Here is a 27570-nt window from a genome sequence, read left to right as displayed (position 1 = left end):
CCTGTGCTGTGGTGTGATGTGGATGTGCTCAAGTGAATGAAGTTGCACAACTCTACTAGCAGTGGGGAGGGTTTAGTCAACTTCTAATTAGACCAAGTCATTTATCAGAGCTCAGGCTGTTCCAGTGGCAGGAAGGGAACTCCAACCCCCAAATTACAGCCTCCACATTGGGCTTCTCTTTGTCATTAGACTCAACGGTAAAGCCAAAGGCTTAATAAACACCCACAACCCTGTGGGATTGTATTTGTCTGCAAACATATGAGCCAATTTGGTAAGATGCGATGGATACAGTGAGACTTCCAGAGACTTTACATTTTAGTCATTTATCAGATGCTCTTATCCAGACCGACTTACAAGAGTGAGTGCATACATTTTCATACTCCCCCCCCCCCCCTTTTTCCCCCTCATGTTTCTAGAATGATCTTCTAGGGCAGTCCTGGTGAGAATAGAAATTAACTTACTTGAGTTAAGCCCCAAGGTGCTGTACAGGGCAGAGAATGTCATCCATCTTCTATGCCAGTAGCTATCTGCTCACTGAGGTAGTCTGGAATACCTAAATATTTTGATACCACAAATGCCTTGAGATCTCCAAATGGAGCAAGCCTCCATGCTCTTAAAGGGTACAAAAACTAATAAAAGAACGAAAAACAAACATTATTAAGCCTCCTGTTTGTTCATCTCTGCCAAATGTGACGAGTAGTTTGGTGCCAGACATGTTGGCGACCTCCGGCCGTGTGTTCTGGCTTGTCTAACACTGTGTTGACCCCGGTGACTGTGCTGGGCTTATTAATTACAGTCTGGGATCTGGGCATCGATTCAATGGTCATTTCAAAGAATGTATACATTGATTCTTAAATAAAACACTTTTAATGCTTCATGAGCTCAGTAAAACCACCTTTTCCTATCACATCCCACAATATATGGTTGTTTTACTCCATTGTTTGTAACAATGTCTTTGTAAAAGAACAATGTATAGCTTCCAAATATGCTTCTAAAACGACCATATTTATCTCCTGGATCGTTAGTCCTTGCATCAATATAGCTCATTACATTTCTCCAGCCCCATCCCTCAGCTTTATAGCGCAACCAAGTGGTGGGGCATCCGTTGTCCTGAAAAACGAATTACGGATTGTGGCTTCAATTTGGTTTTCCAGATCGCTCATTTCCTGTCCAAAGCTTGGGGATGAAGGGGAAAACAGGATGCAGGGGAAATGTGTTGCATCTGAACCACTGAAAACCTGAAGGAATACCTAACAGTGTTTGGGAAGAGGGGGTGTGTGAAAAAATAAATGCCTCTTGACTCTCAGGAGTCAGACTGTTGATCTGAAAAGTGGCATAGATCAAAAAAAGTCAAGCATTTTTTTTTGCCTGGCTTGCTATGAGTAAGGCATGTTCACGGGCCCAAGGAGTTCCTGAACCATGGAGGAAGCCCTTCATGCATACATGTGCACGTGCACACACACAAACACACACACACACACACACACACACACACACACACACACACACACACACACACACACACACACACACACACACACACACACACACACACACACACACACACCACATCCACCCACGGCAGCCAATACGGTGGAGGATGTCTTGGTCACTCCTTCTCTGCATGTGGCCGTCTAAGGAAAGCTTAAATCATCTCCAGCCCTGTTCCCCCCCTTAGTCAGCCTCCCGTCCTCCCCAGGCTGCCACACACACAGCAGCTGTTCCCTGCCTCACTATGACAGCCTAGCCTCACCTCTGTCTCTACAAACACACTCACATTCCAGGCAACAGCACAGGAGGAGCACCACTCTGTCCGATAGGGATCAGTCATTCCAGAGAAACAGGTCTGAGAACAGTGAGAGGAAAGAATGGGGCTGTGGACGATGCTGATCGTGGCTTCGCAGCTGATCTTAAACCTGTGCTCAGACGGAGCCCAGGGATCAGGTGAGTGTAGCTGAGATTTGTTTCTTTATTATTACTGAATGTGATGCTAATGTGATCTTGATGTGGCCAGTAAAGTCTATTGAAACAATGCAATTGCACAACAAAGTACTTTGAAGTTATTGCTTTTATATATACATTGCAGTCATTTAGCAGACGCTCTTATCCAGAACGACTTACAGTTAGTGCTTCCATCTTAAGATAGCTAGGTGAGACAATCGCATATCACAGTCATAAGCAAGTACATTTTTCCTCAATAAAGTAGCTATCAGCAAAGTAAAGCAAGACAAGGCTGAGTGTTAGTGCAAAGAAAGGCAAGAGTGATATTTCATTTTCGTCTTTGGGAAGGGTGCCGTTGGATTAAAAAGGTAATTGAAGAGGCAATTACAGGATACTACAGCTAAAAGTTTTGATTTGACAATTTGATGGTAGTCAGAGACAGACAGTTTAATTTGACATACAGAGAGACTGTGATGTCATCTTCAAATGACTCTATCAGTGTAATAAAGCTCTCAGCACAGGATTCCAATAGAGGACCATGAAGCTCTGAAGTAATGATTGATCAAACAGACACTGTGATTGAGAATAGAACGTTCATTCCTTCTCCATCCAATATACACAAAGGGCTACACATGGCATTTGATACTCTGTTGTGATCAATATTCCTCTATAGCATTTGTGGTGAGAAGATTGAAAATACATCGGTCAGAAGGGTGCTGTGTACTGATGACTGAGGTGTGACTGTGTGTGTGTGTGTGTGGGGGGGGGGTCTGCAGTCTGGCTCTGATTTAAACAAAGTCCCAACTTAATCACACACATGGGAGTAATCACTAATGGTCTGTATGCAATACTGGAGTCTGAGCATGCACGCGCGCACACACACACACACACACACACACACACACACACACACACACACACACACACACACACACACACACACATAAAGGGTTTTGAGATGCCATATACACTGAGGTACAACTGTTGACAACTTTGAGAGATATTCTTTTAAAATACTTTTACAGCACAGTTGTCTCAGTTGATATGTAGTGAAACTTTTAGTCATTGGTCATTTATACAAATAGCAATTATTGGTAATGACTACATGGGATTTCACTTAATAATATCCTCTTAGATGTCAAGTCCCCTGTTTTGGGGACCTGTGTAGTTCTGGTACCCATTCCGACCAACATTTTTGCTTATATATTGTGGCCAACATAGACCTACATGGCTTGCATTGCGTGATAGCCCTGATTCTCACTGACACAGGAGTATGTCTCTTCTGCCTGTGTGAAGCAGGATGGGAAATTAGACACCAATTGAAGCTGGGATGTCCCTCCTACCATTTAATTCGCTCTTCCGACTGTCCATCAACTCCTGGCTGAACCCTATGTCACAGTCACTAACATATGCCTAGAATTCTTACATCGTAATAAAACAGGAGAGAGTTTTTTTTGTTGTTGCTGTAGCACATTCAGTGATTGATTTATAGCCACTAACTAACTCATAGATTTTAAACAAAACCCACTTTCTGTTTGTCATAGATGGTCAATATTAATATGAGATGAAAGACGAGTTCCTAACAAGTTCAGGAAGCTACAGCTATGTGAGACATTCAGAGCGATGGGGGCAGATGTTTGATCAATAGAGACATTTAGAAAATATGCACATTTTCTCTAAGACTAAATATACAAATATGTACACTACATGACCAAAAATATGTGGACAAATGCTTGTCGGACATCTCATTCCAAAATCATGGGCATTAATATGGAGTTTGTACCCCCTTTGCTGCTATAACAACCTCCACTATTCTGGGAAGGCTTTCCACTAGTCGTTGGAACATTGCTGCGGGACTTGCTTCCATTCAGCCACAAGAGCATTAGTGAGGTCGATTACTGATGTTGGGCGATTAGGCCTGACTCGCAATCGGCGTTCCAATTAATCCCAAAGGTGTTCAATGGGGTTTAGGTCAGGGCTCTGTGCAGGCCAGTCAAGTTCTTCCACACCGATCTCAACAAACCATTTCTGTATGGACCTTGTTTTATGCTAGGCCTTGCCCAAACTGCTGCCACAAAGTTGGAAGCACATAATCATCTAGAATGTCATTGTATGCTGTAGCGTTAAGATTTCCCTTCACTGGAACTAAGAGGCCTAGCCCGAACCATGAAAAACAGTCCCAGACATTATTCCTCTCCCACCAAACTTTACAGTTAGCACTATGCATTCGGGGAGATAGCATTCTACTGGCATCTGCCAAACCCAGATTAGTCTGTCGGAATACAAGATGGTGAAGCGTGATTCAACACTCCAGAGAACGCGTTTCCACTGCTCCAGAGTCGATGGCATGGCATTGCACATGGTGATCTTAGGCTTGTGTGCGGCTGCTCGGCCATGGAAACCCATTTAATGAAGCTCCTAACGAAGTTATTGTGCTGATGTTGCTTCCAGAGCCAGTTTGAAACTCGGTAGTGAGTGTTGCAACCGAGGACAGATTATTTTTCTGCACTACTTGCATCAGCATTCGGCGGTCACGTTCTGTAAGCTTGTGTGGCCTACCACTTAGAGGCTGAGACGTTGTTGCTCCTAGACGTGTGACAAACTATGTGGTAGTGATACTTTATGTTTGGGCTGTCGTGGTTTATTTTATGGTTAAGATGTGGATTTGGGTGGATTTGAAGGACATGGTTTTGTGTAGCTTGATGGATCTTGAGAGGACAAGTGGTGGCTGTGTGGATGAAAGCTGATCCTTTCTCATGGAGATCCTGACCCACACATGGCCCTGAGTCTAAAACACAGATGGGAGCAAGTGTGTGTGCATAGTGCATCTAAACAGATGGATGAGAATAGAATAAGAGTGGGTTTGTTCAAATTGTTTTGTTGGTGCACCCCCAGTCCCAGTTTGCAGGCCAAGTCACGTTGAGGCCAAGTCACGATGTTTGCCTAACCTCCCTCCACAGGCGAGGGGGACAATAGCGAAGCTGAAGTGAAGCTGAAGTCTTTCACAAACCAGGTCTGTCTGTGCTTATAAAGGTGAAATTGAGCGCAGGAAACTGCATGAAAAGGAAGCCTGTTATCGTGGCTTGAGTTACGTTTAACCACACGCCTTTAAAAGCCCCGTGCTGCTCCCCGATGAACTGGAACAGACTGAGACCAGGCAGTTGGAACCGGAGTAAAGACTGTGGGCAAGAGAAAAGAACAAAGATGTCTGAAGCTGAATACACACACACAATATCTTGTCTGAGGATCACACTCTGGAATCTTGGCTGAGAATAGGGGGGAGGGGGGGGGGTATGAGGGCAATTTTCTGGAAACATTTGGGAGCAATTTGTTGCCCTCACGATAGTGTGCCTTAAAGACAGCTGCTAGGGCACTTGTGTATTCATGTAGGGTCTCAGACTGGTAGGGAGGGATTCAAGGCACATGCTCCTGAGGCCTGCTGTGTCCCGGAGTGACTTTTTTCAACTAGAATTGTAACCGTGGGCTTACCTCTTCACTGGCTTCTACATTCCACTCCCTGTGCATTGAGTACAGTGCAGTTTATCCATATTTATCTAACTTATCTTCCAGCCAATTCTAGTCTATGTAAAGTATCCCTTCTGTATATCAAGCTAGCTCAAGAATAACCAAAATACCATACATTCTGATAAAAGTACAAATGTTTTACCCAAAACTCATCAACCAACCTACTCTCTCTTGACCACCAGTATCTTCTCAGCCAGGGGCGGACTGGCCATTTCGCATTTCAGGCAAATGTCAAATTGTCAGGTTCATTTTTAACTTGGATTTTTGTGCAAAATGATTATCATCTGGCAAAAAAATGGGGTCCAGATGGGAAAAAATGGGCAGGTGTGGAGGCCTCAAGTAAAAAACTTGGCTGGTGTGTTGAAAATGCCAGGGTTGATTCCTGGTCCCAGTCTGCCCTTGTTCTCAGCAATCATCAGCATCATTTTCTGCCACATCTGACTCAACTAGCCTACAGATGTAGGATCTGAATTTGAGCCAGTTTGCTACAGCAGGAAAATGAAGCCCCTGGGTCCTGGCCCGTAGGGGGCCCAAGAGGCAAAATAAACAAAGGAAATACATACAGTATACAGTATATTATATATACAGTATATATTGTATATGTATTATACAGTTGAAGTCGGAAGTTTACATAAACCTTAGCCAAATACATTTAAACTCAGTTTTTCACAATTCCTGACATTTAATCCTAGTTAAAATTCCCTGTTTTAGGTCAGTTATGATCACCAATTTATTTTAAGAATGTGAACTGTCAGAATAATAGTAGAGACAATTATTTATTTCAGCTTTTATTTCTTTCACCACACTGGGAACAGTGTGTCAGAATTTCACATACAATCAATTAGTATTTGGTAGCATTACCTTTAAATTGTTTAACTTGTGTGAAACGTCTTGGGTAGCCTTCCACAAGCTTCCCATTGATTTGGGTGAATTTTGGCCCATTCCTCCTGACAGAGCTGGTGTAACTGTGTCAGGTTTGTAGGCCTCCTTGCTCGCACACGCTTTTTCAGTTCTGCCCACACATTTTCTATAGGATTGTGGTCAGGGCTTTGTGATGGCCACTCCAATACCTTGACTTTGTTTTCCTTAAGCCATTTTGGCACAACTTTGGAAGTATGCTTGGGGTCAATGTCCATTTGGAAGACCCATTTGCGACCAAGCTTTAACTTCCTGACTGATGTCTTGAGATGTTCCTTCAATATATCCTTATAATTGTCCTGCCTCATGAAGCCATCTATTTTGTGAAGTGCACCAGTGCCTTCTGCAGCAATGCACCCTGACAACATGATGTGCCACCCCTGTGCTTCACGGTTGGGATGGTGTTCTTCGGTTTGCAAGCCTTCCCCTTTTTCCTCCAAACATAACGATGGTCATTATGGCCAAACAGTTCTATTTTTGTTTCATCATTCATAATTTCTCCAAAAAGTATGATCTTTGTCCCCATGTGCAGTTGCAAACCGTAGTCTGGCTTTTTTTATGATGGTTTTGGAGCAGTGGCTTCTTCCTTGCTGAGCGGCCTTTCAGGTTATGTCGATATAGGACTCGTTTTACGGTGGATATAGATACTTTTCTACCTGTTTCCTCCAGCATCTTCACATGGTCCTTTGCTGTTGTTTTGGGATTGATTTGCACGTTTTTCACCACAGTACGTTCATCTCTAGGAGACAGAACGCATCTCCTTCCTGAGCGGTGTGATGGCTGCCTGGTCCCATGGTGTTTATACTTGCATACTATTGTTTGGAAATTGCTCCAAGGATGAACCAGACACCATTTTTTTCTGAGCTCTTGGCTGATTTCTTTTGATTTTCCATGATGTCAAGCAAAGGTCCACTTCCAATTGACTCAAATGATGTCAATTCGCCTATCAGAAGCTTCTAAAGCCATGACATCATTTTCTGGAATTTTCCAATGTGTTTAAAAACACAGTCAACTTAGTGTATGTAAACTTCTGACTCACTGGAATTGTGATGAATTATAAGTATGTTACGGTTTTCTTCCGTCGAAAGAGAGTCGGACCAAAATGCAGCGTGGTTAGTTCGATACATCTTTAATAGACGAAAAAACACGAACAATACAAAAACAATAAACGGAACGTGAAAACCTATACAGCCTATCTGGTGACAAATAACACAAAGACAGGAACAATCACCCACGAAACACTCAAAGAATATGGCTGCCTAAATATGGTTCCCAATCAGAGACAACGAGAATCACCTGCCTCAGGCAACCATAGACTTTGCTAGAACACCCCACTAAGCCACAATCCCGAAACCTACGAAACCCCCCCATACATAAACACAACACAAAATAAACCCATGTCATACCCTGGCCTGACCAAATAAATATAGAAAACACAAAATACTAAGACCAGGGCGTGACAAAGTGAAATAATCTGTCTGTAAATAATTGTTGGAAGAATTACCTGTGTCATGCACGAAGTAGATGTCCTAACTGACTTGCCAAATCTATAGTTTGTTAACAAGACATTTGTGGAGTGGTTAAAAAACAAGTTTTAATGACTCCAATCTAAGTGTATGTAAACTTCTGACTTCAACTGTATATTTAATTTTTTACTGCAACCGACAACCACAGGAGGACTAATAATCAGATTGGTGGAGGAGAGCAGGTATGGGGCCCACGTAGGGAACTGCGGGGCCCTGTCTTGGTTGGGTAACTGATGGCAGAGAGGAAAAACACTTACAGTGGTGCAAAAAAAGTATTTAGTCAGCCACCAATTGTGCAAGTTCTCCTACTTAAAAAGATGAGAGAGGCCTGTCATTTTCATCATAGGTACACTTCAACTATGACAGACAAAATGAGAAAAAAAATCCAGAAAATCACATTGTAGGATTTTTAATTAATTAATTAGCAAATTATGGTGGAAAATAAGTATTTGGTCAATAACAAAAGTTTATCTCAATACTTTGTTATATACCCTTTGTTGGCAATGACAGAGGTCAAACGTTTTCTGTAAGTCTTCACAAGGTTTTCACACACTGTTGCTGGTATTTTGGCCCATTCCTCCATGCAGATCTCCTCTAGAGCAGTGATGTTTTGGGGCTGTTGCTGGGCAACACGGACTTTCAACTCCCTCCAAAGATTTTCTATGGGGTTGAGATCTGGAGACTGGCTAGGCCACTCCAGGACCTTGAAATGCTTCTTACGAAGCTACGCCTTCGTTGCCCGGGCGGTGTGTTTGGGATCATTGTCATGCTGAAAGACCCAGCCACGTTTCATCTTCAATGCCCTTGCTGATGGAAGGAGGTTTTCACTCAAAATCTCACGATACATGGCCCCATTCATTCTTTCCTTTACACGGATCAGTCGTCCTGGTCCCTTTGCAGAAAAACAGCCCCAAAGCATGATGTTTCCACCCCCATGCTTCACAGTAGGTATGGTGTTCTTTGGATGCAACTCAGCATTCTTTGTCCTCCAAACACAACGAGTTGAGTTTTTACCAAAAAGTTATATTTTGGTTTCATCTGACCATATGACATTCTCCCAATCTTCTTCTGGATCATCCAAATGCTCTCTAGCAAACTTCAGACGGGCCTGGACATGTACTGGCTTAAGCAGGGGGACACGTCTGGCACTGCAGGATTTGAGTCCCTGGCGGCGTAGTGTGTTACTGATGATGGCTTTGTTACTTTGGTCCCAGCTCTCTGCAGGTCATTCACTAGGTCCCCCCGTGTGCTTCTGGGATTTTTTGCTCACCGTTAATTTTGACCCCACGGGGTGAGATCTTGCGTGGAGCCCCAGATCGAGGGAGATTATCAGTGGTCTAGTATGTCTTCCATTTCCTAATACTTGCTCCCACAGTTGATTTCTTCAAACCAAGCTGCTTACTTATTGCAGATTCAGTCTTCCCAGCCTGGTGCAGGTCTACAATTTTGTTTCTGGTGTCCTTTGACAGCTCTTTGGTCTTGGCCATAGTGGAGTTTGGAGTGTGACTGTTTGAAGTTGTGAACAGGTTCAAACAGGTGCCATTAATACAGGTAACGAGTGGAGGACAGAGGAGCCTCTTAAAGAAGAAGTTACAGGTCTGTGAGAGCCAGAAATCTTGCTTGTTTGTAGGTGACCAAATACTTATTTTCCACCATAATTTGCAAATAAATTCATAAAAAATCCTACAATGTGATTTTCTGGATTTTATTTTTCATTTTGTCTTTCATAGTTGAAGTGTACCTATGATGAAAATTACAGGCCTCTCTCATCTTCTTAAGTGGGAGAACTTGCACAATTGGTGGCTGACTAAATGCTTTTTTGCCCCACTGTATATGGCAGGGAGAAAGTACATTTCCTGCAATTCTACACATTTTGTCATGGGGCGTAGAGAAAATGTTGCAACTTTAAAGCATACCTACAATTCTACACATTTTGTCATGATGCTAAGTTAATGATATCTGAGTGGGATTCAGGCCTCCTGGAGGTCAGGGCCCCTGGGCACTTGCCCTGTGTGCCCATTTGGTATTTGGCCATGTTTGACTAATTTACCAGTCTAAAAATTGTTAGCTGACATGGCTAATTGAGTGACTGTCAGTGACTGACATAACCATAGGAAGTTGAGACCCCTACTGAGTTCCTAAAGAAATATATTATAATGATATGTTAATCCGGCCCTGTATGTGGATTATAATGAATGGACATTTTTTTTGTAGGGGTTGATAAGTTATTCGTTAGGGCAAATAAAGTATGACATTTTGAAGTGGAAATTACATACTTTAGTTGCATTTTTAAACATTGAATACACTACAAATTTGCATTTCCTGGTGTGCATCAAATTACTATCCTACATCTGTACTCTCTCTTGACCACCAGTTTCTTCACAGCACATCAAAACCTCTAGCTCAGAAATCATCAGCATTCAGGAAAAAGTGAAGAAATGGATTCTGCTGCTGAGAAGGCAATTTAACATTTCCCACCAGCTACCCAAACTCACTGTGATGTTCCAGCCTAGTCTAGTCTATAAAGTATTGACGTGGACATTCCCCACGGTACATCCAAAACACCTTGCTCAATAACCATCCCATCCATCTATTTAGGTTTGTTTATTCTCGCTCTACTGAGCCACAGACAGTTTGAATAATTTGAATAATGAATATTCATCATTTCCTACCATGTGTGTAACTTTACTTAATTTTTTACCTCCGCAGTCTATGATCTCCTAAACTCCCCGGACTGTCTGCCAGACCTGCTGCAGGGCGGCCTGGTAGAGCAGGGGGTGAATGAGGCGTTCATCCTCACCACCTTTAAACTGCAGCCCAAGACTGGCACCACCGTGTTTGGTCTGTACAACCCCCGGGACAACAGCAAGTACTTTGAGTTCACCGTGCTGGGGAAACTCAACAGAGGTAATGGTTAGGAAGGAGAGGCTAGGGACTTAATGCCCAACTGAGGGGGTTTATCTACTTGTACACTGAAGATATAGAATATTATGTTTTATTACACAACAGATATTATTGTTTTATTATCCAACAGCTATTGTTGTATTTTACTCATTATTAATTCAAAGATATCGAATTTGGCCATCAGTGCAGCCTCAAAGAATTAGGTGCACAATGGCTCAGAGGACAAGGGATGCATGATATACTGCACTTTTCTGTAAAATGTGGTATTGAAAAGTTCTCTCTTTCCATTTCATTTGTGTTTAAAAATCATTACTTTCGCCTTTCTTTTTCTGCAGTATTCATGTATTCAATTCATTGACGCATTTGCTGTGATTCACTCTCCATCTCATGCAATTTTACACTTTATGGCCTTCTTCTTCTTGTCCCTTTCCCTCTCTAACCTCACCCCCTCTCCCCTCACTCCCTCACTCCCAGCTGTGCTGCGTTACCTGAGGAGTGATCGGAGGATGAGCTCTGTGACCTTCAACAACATCCAACTGGCGGACGGTCAGCGCCACCGCCTCCTCTTCCACCTGAAGGGGATGCAGCAGGGCCCAGGGGCGGTGGAGCTGCACCTGGACTGCAGACTGGTGGAGACGGTCAGGGATCTCCCCTCCGTGTTTCAGGGCCTGCCTGCAGGCTACGGCGTGGTGGAGCTGAAGAGCATGCAGGGCAAAGCAGAGGTGATGTTATGGTATTTGTCTCAAATGGCAACCTATAGTACTCATCTCAATTAACATTATATAGTGCACTACGTTGGACCATTGTCAGGTTGGATGTTATTCAAATTAAGCACGTCATATGCGATGCAATTATTGTGCCCCACCAATGAAATTGGGAGGGGACTATAGATCTGTCTCTGTCTGTTCACACACAATATCTCAGACCGCACTGACCCATTTTGACAAACATTTTGCCATAGAGATCCAGCATTTACATAATTAGACTGATTGGCACGATTTTGAGGAAACTTGGGGGAATGATGTATCTTGACATAGAGATCTGGAATTTGCTAAATTACACTGATTGGCCGAATGGGGGCGATCAATCATTTTCCCTTTGGGAACAACATGTCTTGTTTACTCATAGAACCATAGATGTTTCTGTTACCCAATCCCAAACCATTACCTTTGTGGCCGTTGTACTCAGGGACATCATTTATTTACTCATATATTCCTTCCAAATTCAAATGACCCTAACCCTAGTCTGGATGCAAGATGTTGCCAAATCCTTGTCTATCAAAAATGTAGCATTTGTCAAGCAATTTAGAGTTGGCTAAAGCAGGACATACAAGTTAGTGTGGTAGCCTTCTGTTGCCTATCCCTGTTTCATTGAAACAGAAAGCCCATAAGGATACCTTTCAGAATAGCTAAAAAGCTAATGAGCATGTCTCAGCTTAGAATGACAGGTGGCAATTCTAAGACTAACACTGTGCAAAAGGAGACCCAAGTTGCCATGGTTTTTGATCAAATCTGGCAACCAGAAAACAAACCTGGCAACCACCTTGTCCTCATCAAGCCCATCCATCAGCACGGACTCCAACTAATGGATCCCTGTTGTTGGACTTCTTCACAAACAGGAGGAGCTGGAGGAATTGAAACTGGTGGTGGGAGACACGTTCGAGAACGTAGCCTCTCTACAAAACTGCCACCAACAAGGAGACTCGGTGCAGACTCTGGGTAAGAGTTTATGACAAATAAACAAACCAGCTCATTTTCCTGTGTTTTCCCTAAACTGTTAATTTAGTCTCTACTGTCTAGTTTAGACAGACACTTTTTTTTGAAGAAAGGCCTTTTCTTGTACGTCACCCAACCACTTTTCATGAAAGCAGCTAAATGGTGATAGAATGCTCATATGTACACTACCGGTCAAACATTTTTGAAACATCTACTCATTCAAGGGTATTTCTTTATTTTTACTATTTTCTACATTGAAGAATAAAAGTGAACACATCAAAACTATGAAATAACACATACGGAATCATGTAGTAACCAGAAAAGTGTTAAACAAATCAAAATAGATTTTCTATTAGAGATTCTTCAAAGTAGCCACGCTTTGCCTTGATGACAGCTTTGCACAATCTTGGCATTCTCTCAACCAGCTTCACGAGGAATGCTTTTCCAACAGTCTTGAAGGAGTTCCCACATGTACTGAGCACTTGCTGGCTACTTTTCCTTCACTCTGTGGTCCAACTCACCCCAAACCATCTCAATTGGGTTGAGGTCGGTTTATTGTGAAGGCCAGATCATCTGATGCAGCACTCCATCACTCTCCTTGGTCAAATAGCCCTTACACTGCCTGGAGCTGTGTTTTGAGTCATTGTCCTGTTGAAAAACAAATGATAGAAATCTGTCCTTTGGTCTGGAACTAACGGTCTAATATCCATTGCTCGTGTTTCTTGGCCCAAGTAAGTCTCTTCTTCTTATTGGTGTCCTTTTAGTAGTGGTATCTTTGCAGCAATTAGACCACGAAGGCCTGATTCACAAAGTCTCCTCTGAACAGTTGATGTTGAGATGTGTCTGTTACTTGAACTCTGTTAAGCATTTATTTGGGATGCAATCTGAGGTGCAATTAACGCTAATGAACTTATCCTCTGCAGCAGAGGCAACTCTGGGTCTTCCTTTCCTGTGGCGGTCCTCATGAGAGACAGTTTCATAATAGCGCTTGATGGTTTTTGCAACTGTACTTGAAACTTTAAAAGTTCTTGACATTTTCCGGATTGACTGACCTTGAATCCTGCTAACGGGGTCGATATGACAACAGCCAGGGAAAGTGCGGGGCGCCAAATTCAAAACAACAGAAATCTCATAATTAAAATTCCTCAAACATAGAAGTATTTTACACCATTTTAAAGATAAACCTGGTGTTAATCACACCACAGTGTCCGATTTCAAAAAGGCTTTACGACGAAAGCACACCAAACGATTATGCTAGGTCTGCACCTAGTCACAGAAAAACACAGCCATTTTTCCAGCCAAAGAGAGGAGACAAAAAATGCAGAAATATAGATAAAATGAATCACTAACCTTTGATGATCTTCATCAGATGACACTCATAGCACTTCATGTTACACAATACGTGTATGTTGTGTTCGATAAAGTTCATATTTATATACAAAAATCTGAGTTTACATTGGCGCGTTATGGAATAGTAGTTCCAAAACATCCAGTGATTTTGCAGAGAGCCACATCAATTTACAGAAATTCTCAGAATAAACATTGATAAAAGATACAACTATTATGCATTGAATTATAGATACACTTCTGCTTAATGCAACCGCTGTGTCAGATTTCAAAATAACTTCACCAAAAAAACACACCATGCAATAATCTGAGTACAGCGCTCAGACAATAAATCAAGCCATACAGATATCCGCCATGTTGTGGAGTCAACAGAAGTCAGAAATAACATTATAACTATTCACTTACCTTTGATGATCTTCATCAGAATGCACTCCCAGGAATCCCAGTTCCACAATAAATGTTTGATTTGTTCGATCAAGTCCATTATTTATGTCCAAATACATCCTTTTTGTTTGCGCGTTTAGCTCAGTAATCCAAATTCATGACGTGCAGGCCAGACGAAAAGTAAAAAAGTTCCGTTTCAGTCCGGAGAAACATGTCAAACGAAGCCTTAGGAAGTGGAAGCCTTAGGAAGTGCAATTTGACCCCATAGACACTGTATATGCGAACCTCAGATTTCCCACTTCCTGGTTGGATTTTTTCTCAGGTTTTTGCCTGCCATATGAGTTATGTTATACTCACAGACATCATTCAAGCAGTTTTAGAAACAGTTTTCTATCCAAATCTACTAATAATATGCACATATTAGCAACTGGGCCTGAGTAGCAGGCAGTTTACTCTGGGCACCTTATTCATTATTATACTCAATACTGCCCCCAGCCATAAGAAGTTAAAGTAATGTTGGACTGTCATTTCTCTTTGCTTATTTGAGATGTTCTTACCATAATATGGACTTGGTATTTTACCAAATAGGGCTATCTTCTGTATACCAACTGATTGGCTCAAACGCATTTTAACAAGGTAGACCTGTTAATTGAAATGAATTCCAGGCGACTACCTCGTGAAGCTGGTTGAGAGAATGCCAAGAGTGTGCAAAGCTGTCATCAAAGCAAAGGGTGGCTACTTTGAAGAATCTCAAATATAAAATATATTTTGATTTGTTTAACACATTTTTGGTTACTTCATGATTCCATGTGTGTTATTTCATAGTTTTGCTATCTTCACTATTATTCTACAATGTAGAAAATAGTCAAAATAAAGAAAAACCCTTGAATGAGTAGGTGTCCAAACTTTTGACTGGCACTACATACATAGATATACTGTCTAATTCACCCTGTTACTGTACGTTGAGGGTAGCTCAAACAAGAACCCCAACTCAAGTGTTTTGGTATGACCCATGTTCTTCCCCCATTCTCCCTTTCTAGGGAGTTTTTCCTAGCCATCGTGCTTCTACACCTGCATTGCTTGCTGTTTGGGGTTTTAGGCTGGGTTTCTGTACAGCACTTTGAGATATCAGCTGAAGGGCTATATAAATAAATTTGATTTGATTTGCAGGGGTCAACACAAAGCAACTCTCCAATCAAATGCTTGAGCTCACCCAGGTGATAAATGAGCTGAAAGATGTCCTTATTCAGCAGGTAACTATAATGGTCAAGCTCCTCTTGGAACTCTTAAACTACACCTCCTGACCCACTGAGTCCATTTACAAACATGCTACCTGGGGCGGCAGGTAGCCTAGTGGTTAGAGCGTTGGACTAGTAACCGAAAGGTTGCAAGATTGTCAGCTCGGGGATTCAAGGTACAAGTCTGTCGTTCTACCCCTGAACAAGGCAGTTAACCCACTGTTCCTAGGCTGTCATTGAAAATAAGAATTTGTTCTAAACTGGCTTGCCTAGTTAAATCAAGATATAATAAAAATGTTTCTGCTGCTTTCTAAAGGTCAAAGAGACATCTTTTCTCAGAAACACCATCTCTGAGTGCCAGGCTTGTGGTGAGAACATCCAATACCACCATTATATTACAAATGATTTATTCTGTATTATGTGTTCTGCATTCATGTCATATGTTGTTTATGGATTGGGCCAAGATTTGTTTCCTGACCATGAGACCTATTCAAGGAAAATCCCTAGACCCCAGTTTTACTTGAAGCATGTTCGCTTATGACACATTCATAACTAATACATGAGAAGCCACTAGTATTGTGAAAATTAGTGTCATAAAAATATATTTCCTCTGGGTGTCTTTGAAGGACTGGGTGGAAGCGAGGTCATTGAGCCAAAGTGTGCCCCTGGTGTTTGTTTCCGTGACGACATGTGTATTGAGACGGAGGAGGGTGTTGAGTGTGGACCCTGTCCTGATGGATACACAGGGGATGGCTTCAGCTGTGATGATGTGGATGAGGTAGGGTGTGTGTGTCTGTGTGTTAACTGTGTGTATTTATGTGGTTGTAATCATTCTAAAATACTAACCAAGCGTCTTCTACTGTCTCTCTCTCTCTCTCTTTCTCTCTCTCTCTCTCTCTCTCTCTCTCTCTCTCTCTCTCTCTCTCTCTCTCTCTCTCTCTCTCTCTCTAGTGTCAGTTTAACCCTTGCTTCGCCGGGGTAAAGTGTGTGAACACAGCTCCAGGGTTTCGCTGTGACGCATGTCCTCTGGGCTACACTGGTCTGGCTGTGGAGGGGGTGGGAGTGGTCTACGCACAGACAAACAAACAGGTCAGTCTACGTCACCAAATGGAGTCAAGGTCTAATGAAAAAATGAAAAGGAAAAGCTACACTCCAGTAGCTCTAATAAAATTTAAATGAAATCGACCCCCCACCCGGTGACATTGTTACTAGGATAACTAATCTTGTAACATCTTTTCAAGCTATATATCATAATTTGTATTTTTATGCTCATCTTCGGTTTTTTAACTCTATATCTCTTAGGTCTGTGACGACATTGATGAGTGCAAAGGACCCAACAACGGAGGGTGCACTGCTGACTCTCTCTGTCACAACTCTGCGGTAAGGACTGAGTGTCTGTCTGATAGCCTGGTGGTCGCCACATCTTTTTGCTTCGGCCAACTTCTGACCTACGCTATCACACAACAGAAACTACTTGAAGCACAAGCAGATCTGGGGACCAGGCTAGTATCTGGAATCCAAATAGAATATCGCTCCATTTTTAACAATAGGACAAGGGAACCATGTGTGTTAAAAGGATTCCAAGCTAAATATCTGACCCAAGTACAAGTACTACATGTATGATATGTTGTTCATTGCCTGTTACCCTGTATTATCCCTGTAGGGTTCATACGTCTGTGGGGGCTGTAAAACAGGCTACATAGGGGGCCAGGTGAAGGGCTGTAAGCCAGAGAGGAGCTGTGGTAACAGTCGGACCAACCCCTGTGATGTCAACGCCCAGTGTATCCAAGAAAGAGACGGCTCCATCACCTGTCAGGTGGGGTCCTATAGATCACAAACTAGCCTCCATTGACAGAACTCGCTCTCACTCACACACGCATGCACGCACACACACATAGAGACGCAGAATAACACACACACATACACACTCGTCACTCTATGAAACTAGGCCAACCTTTTACTGACTGCCTTACACACACACACACACACACACACACACACACACACACACACACACACACACACACACACACACACACACACACACACACACACACACACACACACACACACACACACACACACACACACACACACACACACACACACACACAGCCTCAAGTGTTTTCTCTTATTTTCCCTGTCAGTGTGGGATTGGCTGGGCTGGTAATGGCTACCTATGTGGGAAGGACACAGACATTGATGGATACCCTGATGAGAAACTCAAGTGCAAGGATATGGTCTGTAAAAAGGTAACCATGACAACTGAACAAATACAACTATCCTGGAATAAACAGCACATGTGATCTCTCTTTCCGTGCCTCACCCTCTCTCTCGCTTTTAACTCTCTCTCTCTCTCTTTCGCTCTTCCTGTATCACCATCTCTCCCTCTCCCCCTTTCTCACTCCCTCGTTCCCCCTCTCTCCCCTTTCCCCTCCCCCCATCTTATTTTGACGTTGTGTCTGTTAAAGGGTTAACAGTGTGTCGAAATCAATCTGTTGGTTGTCAGGATAACTGCATGCGTGTTCCCAACTCTGGCCAAGAAGATGCTGACGAGGACGGACAAGGGGACGCTTGTGACGATGACGCTGATGGAGACGGTATTCTGAATGAACAGGTAGACACACACACACACACAGACACACACACACACACACACACACACACACACACACACACACACACACACACACACACACACACACACACACACACACACACACACACACACACACACACATACACACACACAGTACAACTCCCTCCCTCAAACTCTCTGCTCCCCCTGTGCCCCTCTCCCATGCAGGATAACTGCTGGCTGAAGCCTAACGTGGACCAGAGGAATAGTGACAAGGACAACCACGGTGATGCCTGTGACAACTGTCGTACGGTGGAGAACCCCGATCAGAGGGACACTGACGGTGACAGGAAAGGAGACGCCTGCGATGATGACATGGATGGAGACGGTGCGTACACAGCGACACATCCCTACCACCTAACTAGCGTCACAGTAGTCTGATACAACAGCCGTTTGACTAGAAAACACCAAAACACCAACCCTACCCTGATCCCATTACTAAACACACACAAACACACAGTATGCCTTTGTCCTCCTCACGCTTTGATACAGTACATGACTGTCTGGGTTTCTTTTTACAGACTCTGTCTACAGACCACTTGACCTTTATGCAATGATCACAGTACTGTTGCTTCCCTGAGATAAACGAGAAATGACAAACCTAGGGCCTTCTGCACAAACACTTTACTCAGATGACAAATGCAACAGCGCCTGCCTGTGGCACAACTAGTGAACTATTAGAAACAGAATATCAACGTAAAGAGCATCAACCCTGTGCAGTTTGCTTTTAAATAATAATGCATTGATTCAACATCAGTGAGTAAGCCTTCAAATCACATAAATCACGCTTTATGATTTTTCTCATGGGCCATACTTACACTTTTTTTGACATTTTCACAGATGTTCTTGAAATATCTAGAACAGCTATCCCTGGTGTGCATACATCACAAAGCAGTAATCCTGAAAGAGACTACTTTACTTAAGCACTGTCATGTATTTCCCTAACACGTCTGCAGAGTGGTGGGATACTATTGGTCAGATAACTTTACAATCTCAAACTCTGTAATTTAATTGGTCTCCAGGCTTGAAGAACTTCCTGGATAACTGCCAGATGGTGGTGAACCGGGACCAGTTGGACCGGGATGGAGACGGAGTGGGAGACGCCTGTGACAGCTGCCCCGATATTCCTAATCCTAACCAGGTCAGACTGCCTCCACAGGCCTCCATTGAAGGTTCTGAGACCTGTTCAGTTTACAGATACATACTGGAATATGGAGCGACTGAGATGTCGTCTCCTGTGAGGTCAAAAAGTGTTTTAACAAATCTGTGCTCTGATTTCAGTCCGATATCGATGATGACCTGGTTGGGGATTCTTGTGACACAAACCAAGACAGGTAAAAGAAAACATATTTTAAAGTATCTGACATTAGAAAAAGTATTCTCTTAAAATATCCACTTCTTGATTTAATTGATTTAGTCAATGCATGATTCCAGTAGTCAATTCATCCCTTTATTTTTATGAATATTCAACTACAGTATATATACTTAACAAAAATACTGTGTTGTGTGACAAAACTGCACATTTTAGAGTGGCCTTTTATTGTCCCCAGCACAAGGTGCACATGTGTAGTGATCATTTTGTTTAATCAGCTTCTTGATATGCCACACCTGTCAGGTGTATTGATTATCTTGGCAAAGGAGAAATGCTCACTAACAGGGATGCCCAAAAATTGTTTACAAAATTTGTGAGAAGACCTATCTTTTCTGTCCCTTCTCCTTTTGGGTTACCTGCCTGGTCTGTAGTGATGGTGACGGTCACCAGGACACCAAGGACAACTGTCCCAACGTGATCAACAGCTCCCAGCTGGACACAGACAAAGACGGCCTGGGGGATGAGTGTGACGATGACGATGACAACGACAGCATCCCTGACTTCCTGCCACCAGGACCCGACAACTGTAGACTGGTGCCCAACCCCGACCAGCTGGATGAGAACAGTCAGTAGTAATCTGTCTTTCACACTTTTTAAATTTACATTACTGCTGTGACCAAATTGCCCAGCAATGGGAAATAACACTTTTCTAAATCCGAATCTGAATGATTGAGTTATCACCTAAAAGCTATAGTCTACTGTTTCAGTCAGTTTGGTCTTCGACCAACCCTTTTCAGTGTAAGTTTGTGTGTTGCCAAATGTGCTGTAAATGGTGTGACAACAATAGGAGACTTGACTACACACACAGTATGAGTATACGCATTTTTTAACTGAAGGTAAAACTTGAGGAAGTGAAGTGCCTATGGACTGACAAAGTTTTCCATCACATTCAGCTTTGACACCTGCAAAAGAACTGTAGCTTCACTGATCTAATATTGTCCTTCAAACAACGTATACTCAGTCAACATTTATCTTCAACCAATCAACCAACCAACAAACCTTAAACTCTCTGCTTTACTAGTGTATTGCCTATGCTTAGAACCTTATTGGCCATCATTTCTAAGCTTTTGTGTATTCTCTCCTCCCAGATGACGGTGTTGGGGATGTGTGTGAGTCAGACTTTGACCAGGACAAGGTGATTGACAGAATAGACAACTGTCCAGAGAACGCTGAGGTCACTCTGACAGACTTCAGAGCCTATCAGACGGTGGTGCTGGACCCCGAGGGTGACGCCCAGATTGACCCCAACTGGGTTGTCCTCAATCAGGTGTGATGGCCATTTACAGAACTACCGGAAATAATAAGCTAAATATGTTCAAATGCTTTGAATTTGACAACAGGACTGACATTTTATCTCTCAAACAGGGAATGGAGATTGTGCAGACCATGAACAGTGACCCTGGACTGGCTGTGGGTAAGAAAGACTTCCAAATCATTATCAAGTATCATATATATCGTTTTGTATCAACTCGTATTCTATTTCGTCGTAACCTCTTTGTTTTGTTCCCTAGGTTACACTGCGTTCAGTGGGGTGGACTTTGAGGGGACGTTCCATGTAAACACAGTTACGGACGATGACTACGCAGGCTTCATCTTTGGCTACCAGGACTCCTCCTCCTTCTACGTGGTCATGTGGAAACAGACTGAGCAGACCTACTGGCAGGCCACACCCTTCAGAGCAGTGGCCGAGCCTGGCATCCAGCTCAAGGTGTGTGTGTGTGTGTGTGTGTGTGTGTGTGTGTATGTGTGTATGTGCCTTGAATTGTACAATGAAATCTGTATTTTTATTTTTGTATTACCTACCTTACCTTCTCCCTCGCTATCTCCCAGGCTGTGAAGTCTAAGTCGGGTCCAGGTGAGCACCTGAGGAACTCCCTTTGGCACACAGGTGACACCAACGACCAGGTGCGTCTGTTGTGGAAGGACCCCAGGAACGTGGGCTGGAAGGACAAGGTTTCCTACCGCTGGTACCTGCAGCACCGGCCCCAGGTTGGATACATCAGGTGAGACAGCTGATATGATGCACACAGGATGGCTTCTGAGAGTGAGTGAGTGAGTGAGTGAGTGAGAGAGTCAGATGTGATCTCTCCATCTAATACTCTAGTTTTCTAACAAGAATGACTGTCTGTTGGGTTTTTGGACAGGGCCCGTTTCTATGAAGGTACAGAACTGGTGGCTGACTCTGGTGTGACCATTGACACCACCATGAGAGGAGGGCGACTGGGCGTTTTCTGTTTCTCTCAGGAAAACATAATCTGGTCCAACCTAAAGTATCGCTGCAATGGTAAGTAAAGAGGCTAGTTGAAACTGGCCATTTGAGATGCTCTTTATTCTTTACTGAGATTATTTGTACATTTATGACAATATTCAAGCTATTTGTTTTTCACTCAAATTTGTCACATTGGCATCCTTGATTTAACTGACCCTCAGTAGAAATTGACCCTGACCCTTAACCTCTGACCTCTAACCTCTAAAGACACCATCCCTGAGGACTTCCAGTTCAGCACGCAGCACGGCGTCAACGACAGTCTCTAATCCTACAGAGTCTGAAAGAAAGACAGTTTCTCCACGTGTTTGGAATGTTTGTGGTGTGTGTGTGTACACAGTGGCAATACTGTATGTACTGTATGTTTTCTGTTTATGTCCATGCCACCTCCCCTTTTTTTCATCAACTTGTCTTCCTGAGTATTAAAATCAGTGTCCTCGGTGCTCTGAATGAGGACTACTAGAGTAAAATAAAATGATATTTATCATTACATTTCATGCATATTACAATTCAAACTCTAGATTTTCTTTATTCTTTGAGCTCATTTTGCGTTATCATCCACATACACAATCATCAGCCATTGATATAAGCTTCCTTCTCTGTCAGAGCAGCATTTATTCCCAGTGTGATATACCAGCCCCACACTCTGCACAATGTATTCACACGACATGGACATGAAAGGGAACACAAGAGAGGAGTCAGACCATAGTGACTTGGCCATGCCTGAGCATAGTCCATTTTCTTGTACCCTGGTCCCAGATCTGTTTGTGCTATCTTGCAATTTTGGAAAGACAACACAAACAGATCTGGGACCAGGCTAACTGTCTTGTAACTCTGACCCTCAACCCTCACCCGAGGCCTAGTTTTAACCAAGAGTTTGGTTATCATTGCTTATCACGGCTCCTTGACGCAACTCTCTGGAGACCAATGGAAAGCGATGCTTTACATATTTAAATGATTCACAAATCAAATCTACTCCTTTGTCTGGTTTCACTCTTAGACATAGGTGTTTATATGTTTGAAATGCATGTTGATTATTTTCTAAATTGTAAGGTTATCGACAAGAGAATTCCACATAAAAAAAATTAAGAGACATTGCATCATTTTTTGTCTTGCCTTATTGTAAGAACAGATTCCATTTGTTTCTCAAGAATTTCATCAGCCAATCTCACAGTTCATGTGGTCAAATTGTACATTTATAGAAGTGAGGAAACAAGACTATTGACCTGTTAACCTATTATTATTAGGGGTGACCATGTGACACGGGCATACATAAAGTCTGCTTACATATATATATTTTTTGAAATAGAGGGCTTAACCCTCACGCTACCGACTGGGGTCATTTTGATTAAAGAGCAGTAAAATAACAATAGCAAGGCTATATACAGGGGGTACCGGTACAGAGTCAATGTGCGGGGGCACCGGTTAGTCGAGGATATAAATACTTGATCAAACTGAAATACAGAACTCAGATACACTCTGAATCTACACACAGCTGTATTGGGGTTTATTCTCCAAAAAGTAGTTATCCATCTAGAACCAAAAAGGGTTCTTCGGCTGTCTTCACAGGAGAAATGCGGAGAAATGCTCACTAACAGGGATGCCCAAAAATTGGGTGGAGAGGGTGGAGGGGGAGCTATTGGATTGATCTTGGATTGATCTTGACCTGATAGACACCTGCGGAGATTGAGCACCTTATGTACTTGCCTATGGTTAAAACTAGGCATGACCATGTACAAAATCTAAATTAACCTAGATATATGCTTTGTTTCTGTAAAAACAGCTCATAAAAGTATATCAGTTGTATGAATACTTTGTAGAACTGTAATACAGTAACAACCTCTAAATGTACACATTGTGCTGTATTGTGTGTATACTCCAATCAAATAGTTATTATACTGAAAATTGTATATGATATAATATCCTCCAATACATTATATGTGCACTTTGTTATGATACTGTATTTTGGGTGCTATACCATTGGTTTGAAGTGATTTAGAGGATAAGGGCATGATTTTTGAAGCAGCTCCAATTGTTTCACTAGCAGCAATGATAACGCTGTCTCTGGGATAAGTAAATAAAGTAAATTAATCCATATTTTGGTCAATATCTCTCAGGATCACTTGGCATTCATCTTTACCCCATAAATATGACAAAATGTGTATAGCGCTTTCGGAAAATATTCAGACCCTGTCACTTTTCCACGTTAAACAACCTTACTCTAAAATGGATTAAAAAATATATATTATTATCAATTTTCACACAATAACCCATAATGATGGAGCAAAAACTGATTTTTAGACATTTTGCAAATGTATTAATAATAAAAAACTGAAATATCATATTTACATTCAGACCCTTTACTATGAGACTCGAAATTGAGCTCAGACGCATCTTGTATCCATTGATCACCCTTGAGATGTTTTTTCAAAAGACAAGTTTTCACTTTGTCATTATGTGATATTGTGTGTAGATTGATGAGGGAAAAAAATGTATTTAAGTCATTTTAGAATAAGGCTGTAACGTAACAAAATGTGGAAAAAATTAGTGGGTCTGAATATTTTCCGAATGCACTGTATTTACATCAGAATTCTGAAAATGAAATGATACTTGAATCAAATTATGGTAATTTAGCTTTTTAGTACTAATGTGGATTGTACTTTGGGAAAAAGCCGCAGTATGTCACGGGGAAAAATACAGAATATACAGAATATGCAAAATAACAGTAATTTTGGAGAAAAACTGTAATTTTTGGCTTTTGGAGAAATAAATTGTTTCAGATAACTGTAACTACAAGTATAATGATGTTTTGATAAAGAAATAAGGCGATGTTTTGCTAAAATTGTTGTTTTTCCCCCATAGTTTCTAATAATTGATGTATGTAAAATATGTTGGTAGCTTGAGGGTTAATCAGTAAAAACATAATACTATTACTATTTTCGTGGTAAGTCATGCCAATGAGTCAGTCTGTTATGATCAACTAGGAGTGGTGGTGGGTGGAATCAGGCGCAGAGAGCAGGGTTCAGTCTTTCCTTCAAATTTATTCCCCAGTGCAACAAAACAGTCACGCCGACACACAGGGCGTATAATAAGTTGCCGGTCCAAACAACAGGACAAAATAGTCCGGAGAAATAAATGTACGAATAACTCACACCATCAAACACAGAGTAACACAAACAAGCCCGCACAAATACCCAGCGAGCCTAGTGCCCTTAAATACCCTACAAACAAACCCTAATACAAAACAGGTGTACCCAATTACCCAATAACCAAAAACAAACGGAAAGGAAATCGATGGCAGCTAATAGGCCGGCGACGACGACCGCCGAGCACCGCCCGAACAGGAAGAGGCACCGTCTTCGGCAAGGTTCGTGACAGTACCCCCCCCCTGACGGGCGGCTCCTGCAGCGCGCCGACCCCGGCCTCGAGGACGACCCGGAGGACGAGGCGCAGGGCGATCGGGGTGGAGGCGATGAAAATCCCTCAAGAGGGAAGGATCTAAAATGTCCCTCCCCGGTACCCAGCACCTCTCCTCCGGACCGTACCCCTCCCAGTCCACGAGGTACTGCAGGCCCCTCACCCGGCGTCTCGAGTCCAGAATAGCTCGTACTGTGTACGTCGGGGACCCCTCGATGTCCAGAGGGGGTGGAGGGACCTCCGGTACCTCACTGTCTTGTAGGGGACCAGCTACCACCGGCCTGAGGAGAGACACATGAAACGAGGGGTTAATACGATAATAAGAGGGAAGTTGCAATCTATAACACACCTCGTTTATCCTCCTCAGGACTTTAAATGGCCCCACACACTGCGGCCCCAGCTTCCGGCAGGGCAGGCGGAGGGGCAGGTTTCGGGTCGAGAGCCAGACCCTGTCCCCTGGTGCGAACACCGGGGCCTCGCTGCGGTGGCGGTCAGCGTCTCTCTTCTGCCGTTCACTGGCCTGCCTGAGAGAATCCTGGACTGCCCGCCAGGTCTCTCTAGAGCGCTGTACCCACTCCTCCACCGCAGGAGCCTCGGTCTGACTCTGATGCCACGGAGCCAGGACCGGCTGGTAGCCCAGTACGCATTCGAATGGCGACATATTCGTGGACGAATGCCGAAGAGAGTTCTGGGCTAACTCTGCCCACGGGACGTACCTCGCCCATTCTCCTGGCCGGTCCTGGCAATACGACCTCAGAAACCTGCCCACTTCCTGGTTTACTCTCTCCACCTGCCCATTACTTTCAGGGTGATAACCAGAGGTAAGGCTGACCGAGATCCCCAGACGCTCCATAAACGCCTTCCAAACCCGAGACGTGAACTGGGGACCCCGATCGGAGACGATATCCTCTGGAACCCCATAGTGCCGGAAGACGTGGGTAAATAGAGCCTCTGCAGTCTGTAGGGCCGTAGGGAGACCAGGCAATGGGAGGAGACGGCAGGACTTAGAGAACCGATCCACAACGACCAGAACGGTAGTGTTCCCCTGAGATGGGGGAAGATCAGTAAGGAAATCTACCGAGAGATGGGACCATGGCCGTTGTGGAACCGGGAGGGGCTGTAACTTCCCTCTAGGAAGGTGCCTAGGAGCCTTACTCTGGGCGCATACCGAACAGGAAGAGACATAGAGCCTCACATCCCTAGCTAAGGTGGGCCACCAGTATTTCCCCCTAAGACCCCGCACTGTCCTATCAATCCCCGGATGACCCGCAGACGGTAGTGTGTGGGCCCACCGAATCAACTTATCACGGACACCAAGCGGTACGTAACTTCTACCAGTCGGACACTGTGTAGGCGCAGGTTCAACCCTCAACGCTCGCTCGATGTCCGCGTCCACCTCCCATACCACTGGGGCCACCAGCCGAGAGGCTGGAAGGATGGGAGTGGGTTCGATGGACCGGTCCTCGGTGTCATAGAGACGGGACAGCGCGTCCGCCTTAGTGTTGAGGGAACCTGGTCTGTAAGAGATCGTAAATCTAAAACGTGTATAGAACATGGCCCACCTAGCCTGACGCGGATTCAGTCTCCTCGCTGCTCGAATATACTCCAGATTACGGTGGTCAGTCCAGATGAGAAAAGGGTGTTTAGCCCCCTCTAGCCAGTGTCTCCACACCTTCAGGGCTTTTACCATAGCTAGTAACTCCCGGTCCCCCACATCATAGTTCCGCTCCGCCGGACCCAGCTTCTTAGAAAAGAAAGCGCAGGGACGGTGCTTCGGTGGCGTACCCGAGCGCTGAGACAGCACGGCTCCAACCCCAGCCTCGGACGCATCCACCTCCACTATGAATGCTAACGAAGGGTCCAGATGCGCCAACACGGGAGCCCCAGTGAACAGTGCCTTCAACTGGTTGAAGGCTCCATCAGCCTCTGCTGACCACTGCAGACGCACCGGCCCCCCCTTCAGCAGTGAGGTAATGGGCGCCGCTGCTTGGCCAAAACCCCGGATAAACCTCCGGTAGTAATTGGCAAACCCTAAAAATCGCTGCACCTCCTTTACCGTGGTCGGAGTCGGCCAATTACGCACGGCGTTAACGCGGTCACACTCCATCATCATCCCCGAGCTGGAAATGCGATAACCCAGGAAGGAAACGGCTGGTTTGGAGAACACACATTTCTCAGCCTTGACGTATAGGTCATGCTCCAGCAGTCGCCCAAGAACCCTGCGCACCAGGGAAACATGCGCGGCGCGTGTGGCAGAATAAATCAAGATGTCATCAATATACACTACCACACCCTGCCCGTGCAAGTCCCTGAGAATCTCATCTACAAAGGATTGGAAGACGGCTGGAGCATTCATCAACCCATACGGCATGACGAGGT

The 27570-nt window shown here is 43.7% G+C and overlaps 1 protein-coding gene across 1 annotated transcript; it reads left to right on the top strand.

The window, feature by feature from the left end:
* The first annotated feature begins 1668 nt into the window (after positions 1 to 1668).
* On the top strand, positions 1669 to 22872 carry LOC109868058 (thrombospondin-4-B-like). The gene is made up of 22 exons (XM_020457463.2): positions 1669 to 1944; positions 10620 to 10817; positions 11289 to 11536; positions 12433 to 12532; positions 15431 to 15513; positions 15815 to 15866; positions 16125 to 16276; positions 16450 to 16587; positions 16801 to 16878; positions 17162 to 17314; positions 17646 to 17750; positions 18008 to 18115; positions 18305 to 18464; positions 19159 to 19277; positions 19418 to 19470; positions 19880 to 20073; positions 20597 to 20775; positions 20874 to 20922; positions 21020 to 21216; positions 21339 to 21511; positions 21653 to 21792; positions 21985 to 22872. The coding sequence occupies exons 1-22, from the start codon at positions 1869 to 1871 to the stop codon at positions 22041 to 22043; spliced, it is 2814 nt and encodes a 937-aa protein (XP_020313052.1). The 5' UTR covers positions 1669 to 1868; the 3' UTR covers positions 22044 to 22872.
* The last annotated feature ends 4698 nt before the right edge of the window (positions 22873 to 27570 follow it).

Source organism: Oncorhynchus kisutch, linkage group LG23, assembly GCF_002021735.2.
Source record: "Oncorhynchus kisutch isolate 150728-3 linkage group LG23, Okis_V2, whole genome shotgun sequence".
Lineage (NCBI taxonomy): Eukaryota > Metazoa > Chordata > Actinopteri > Salmoniformes > Salmonidae > Oncorhynchus > Oncorhynchus kisutch.
Note: the sequence above shows the minus strand (reverse complement) of the source record. Positions and strands in the feature narration are given on the sequence as shown.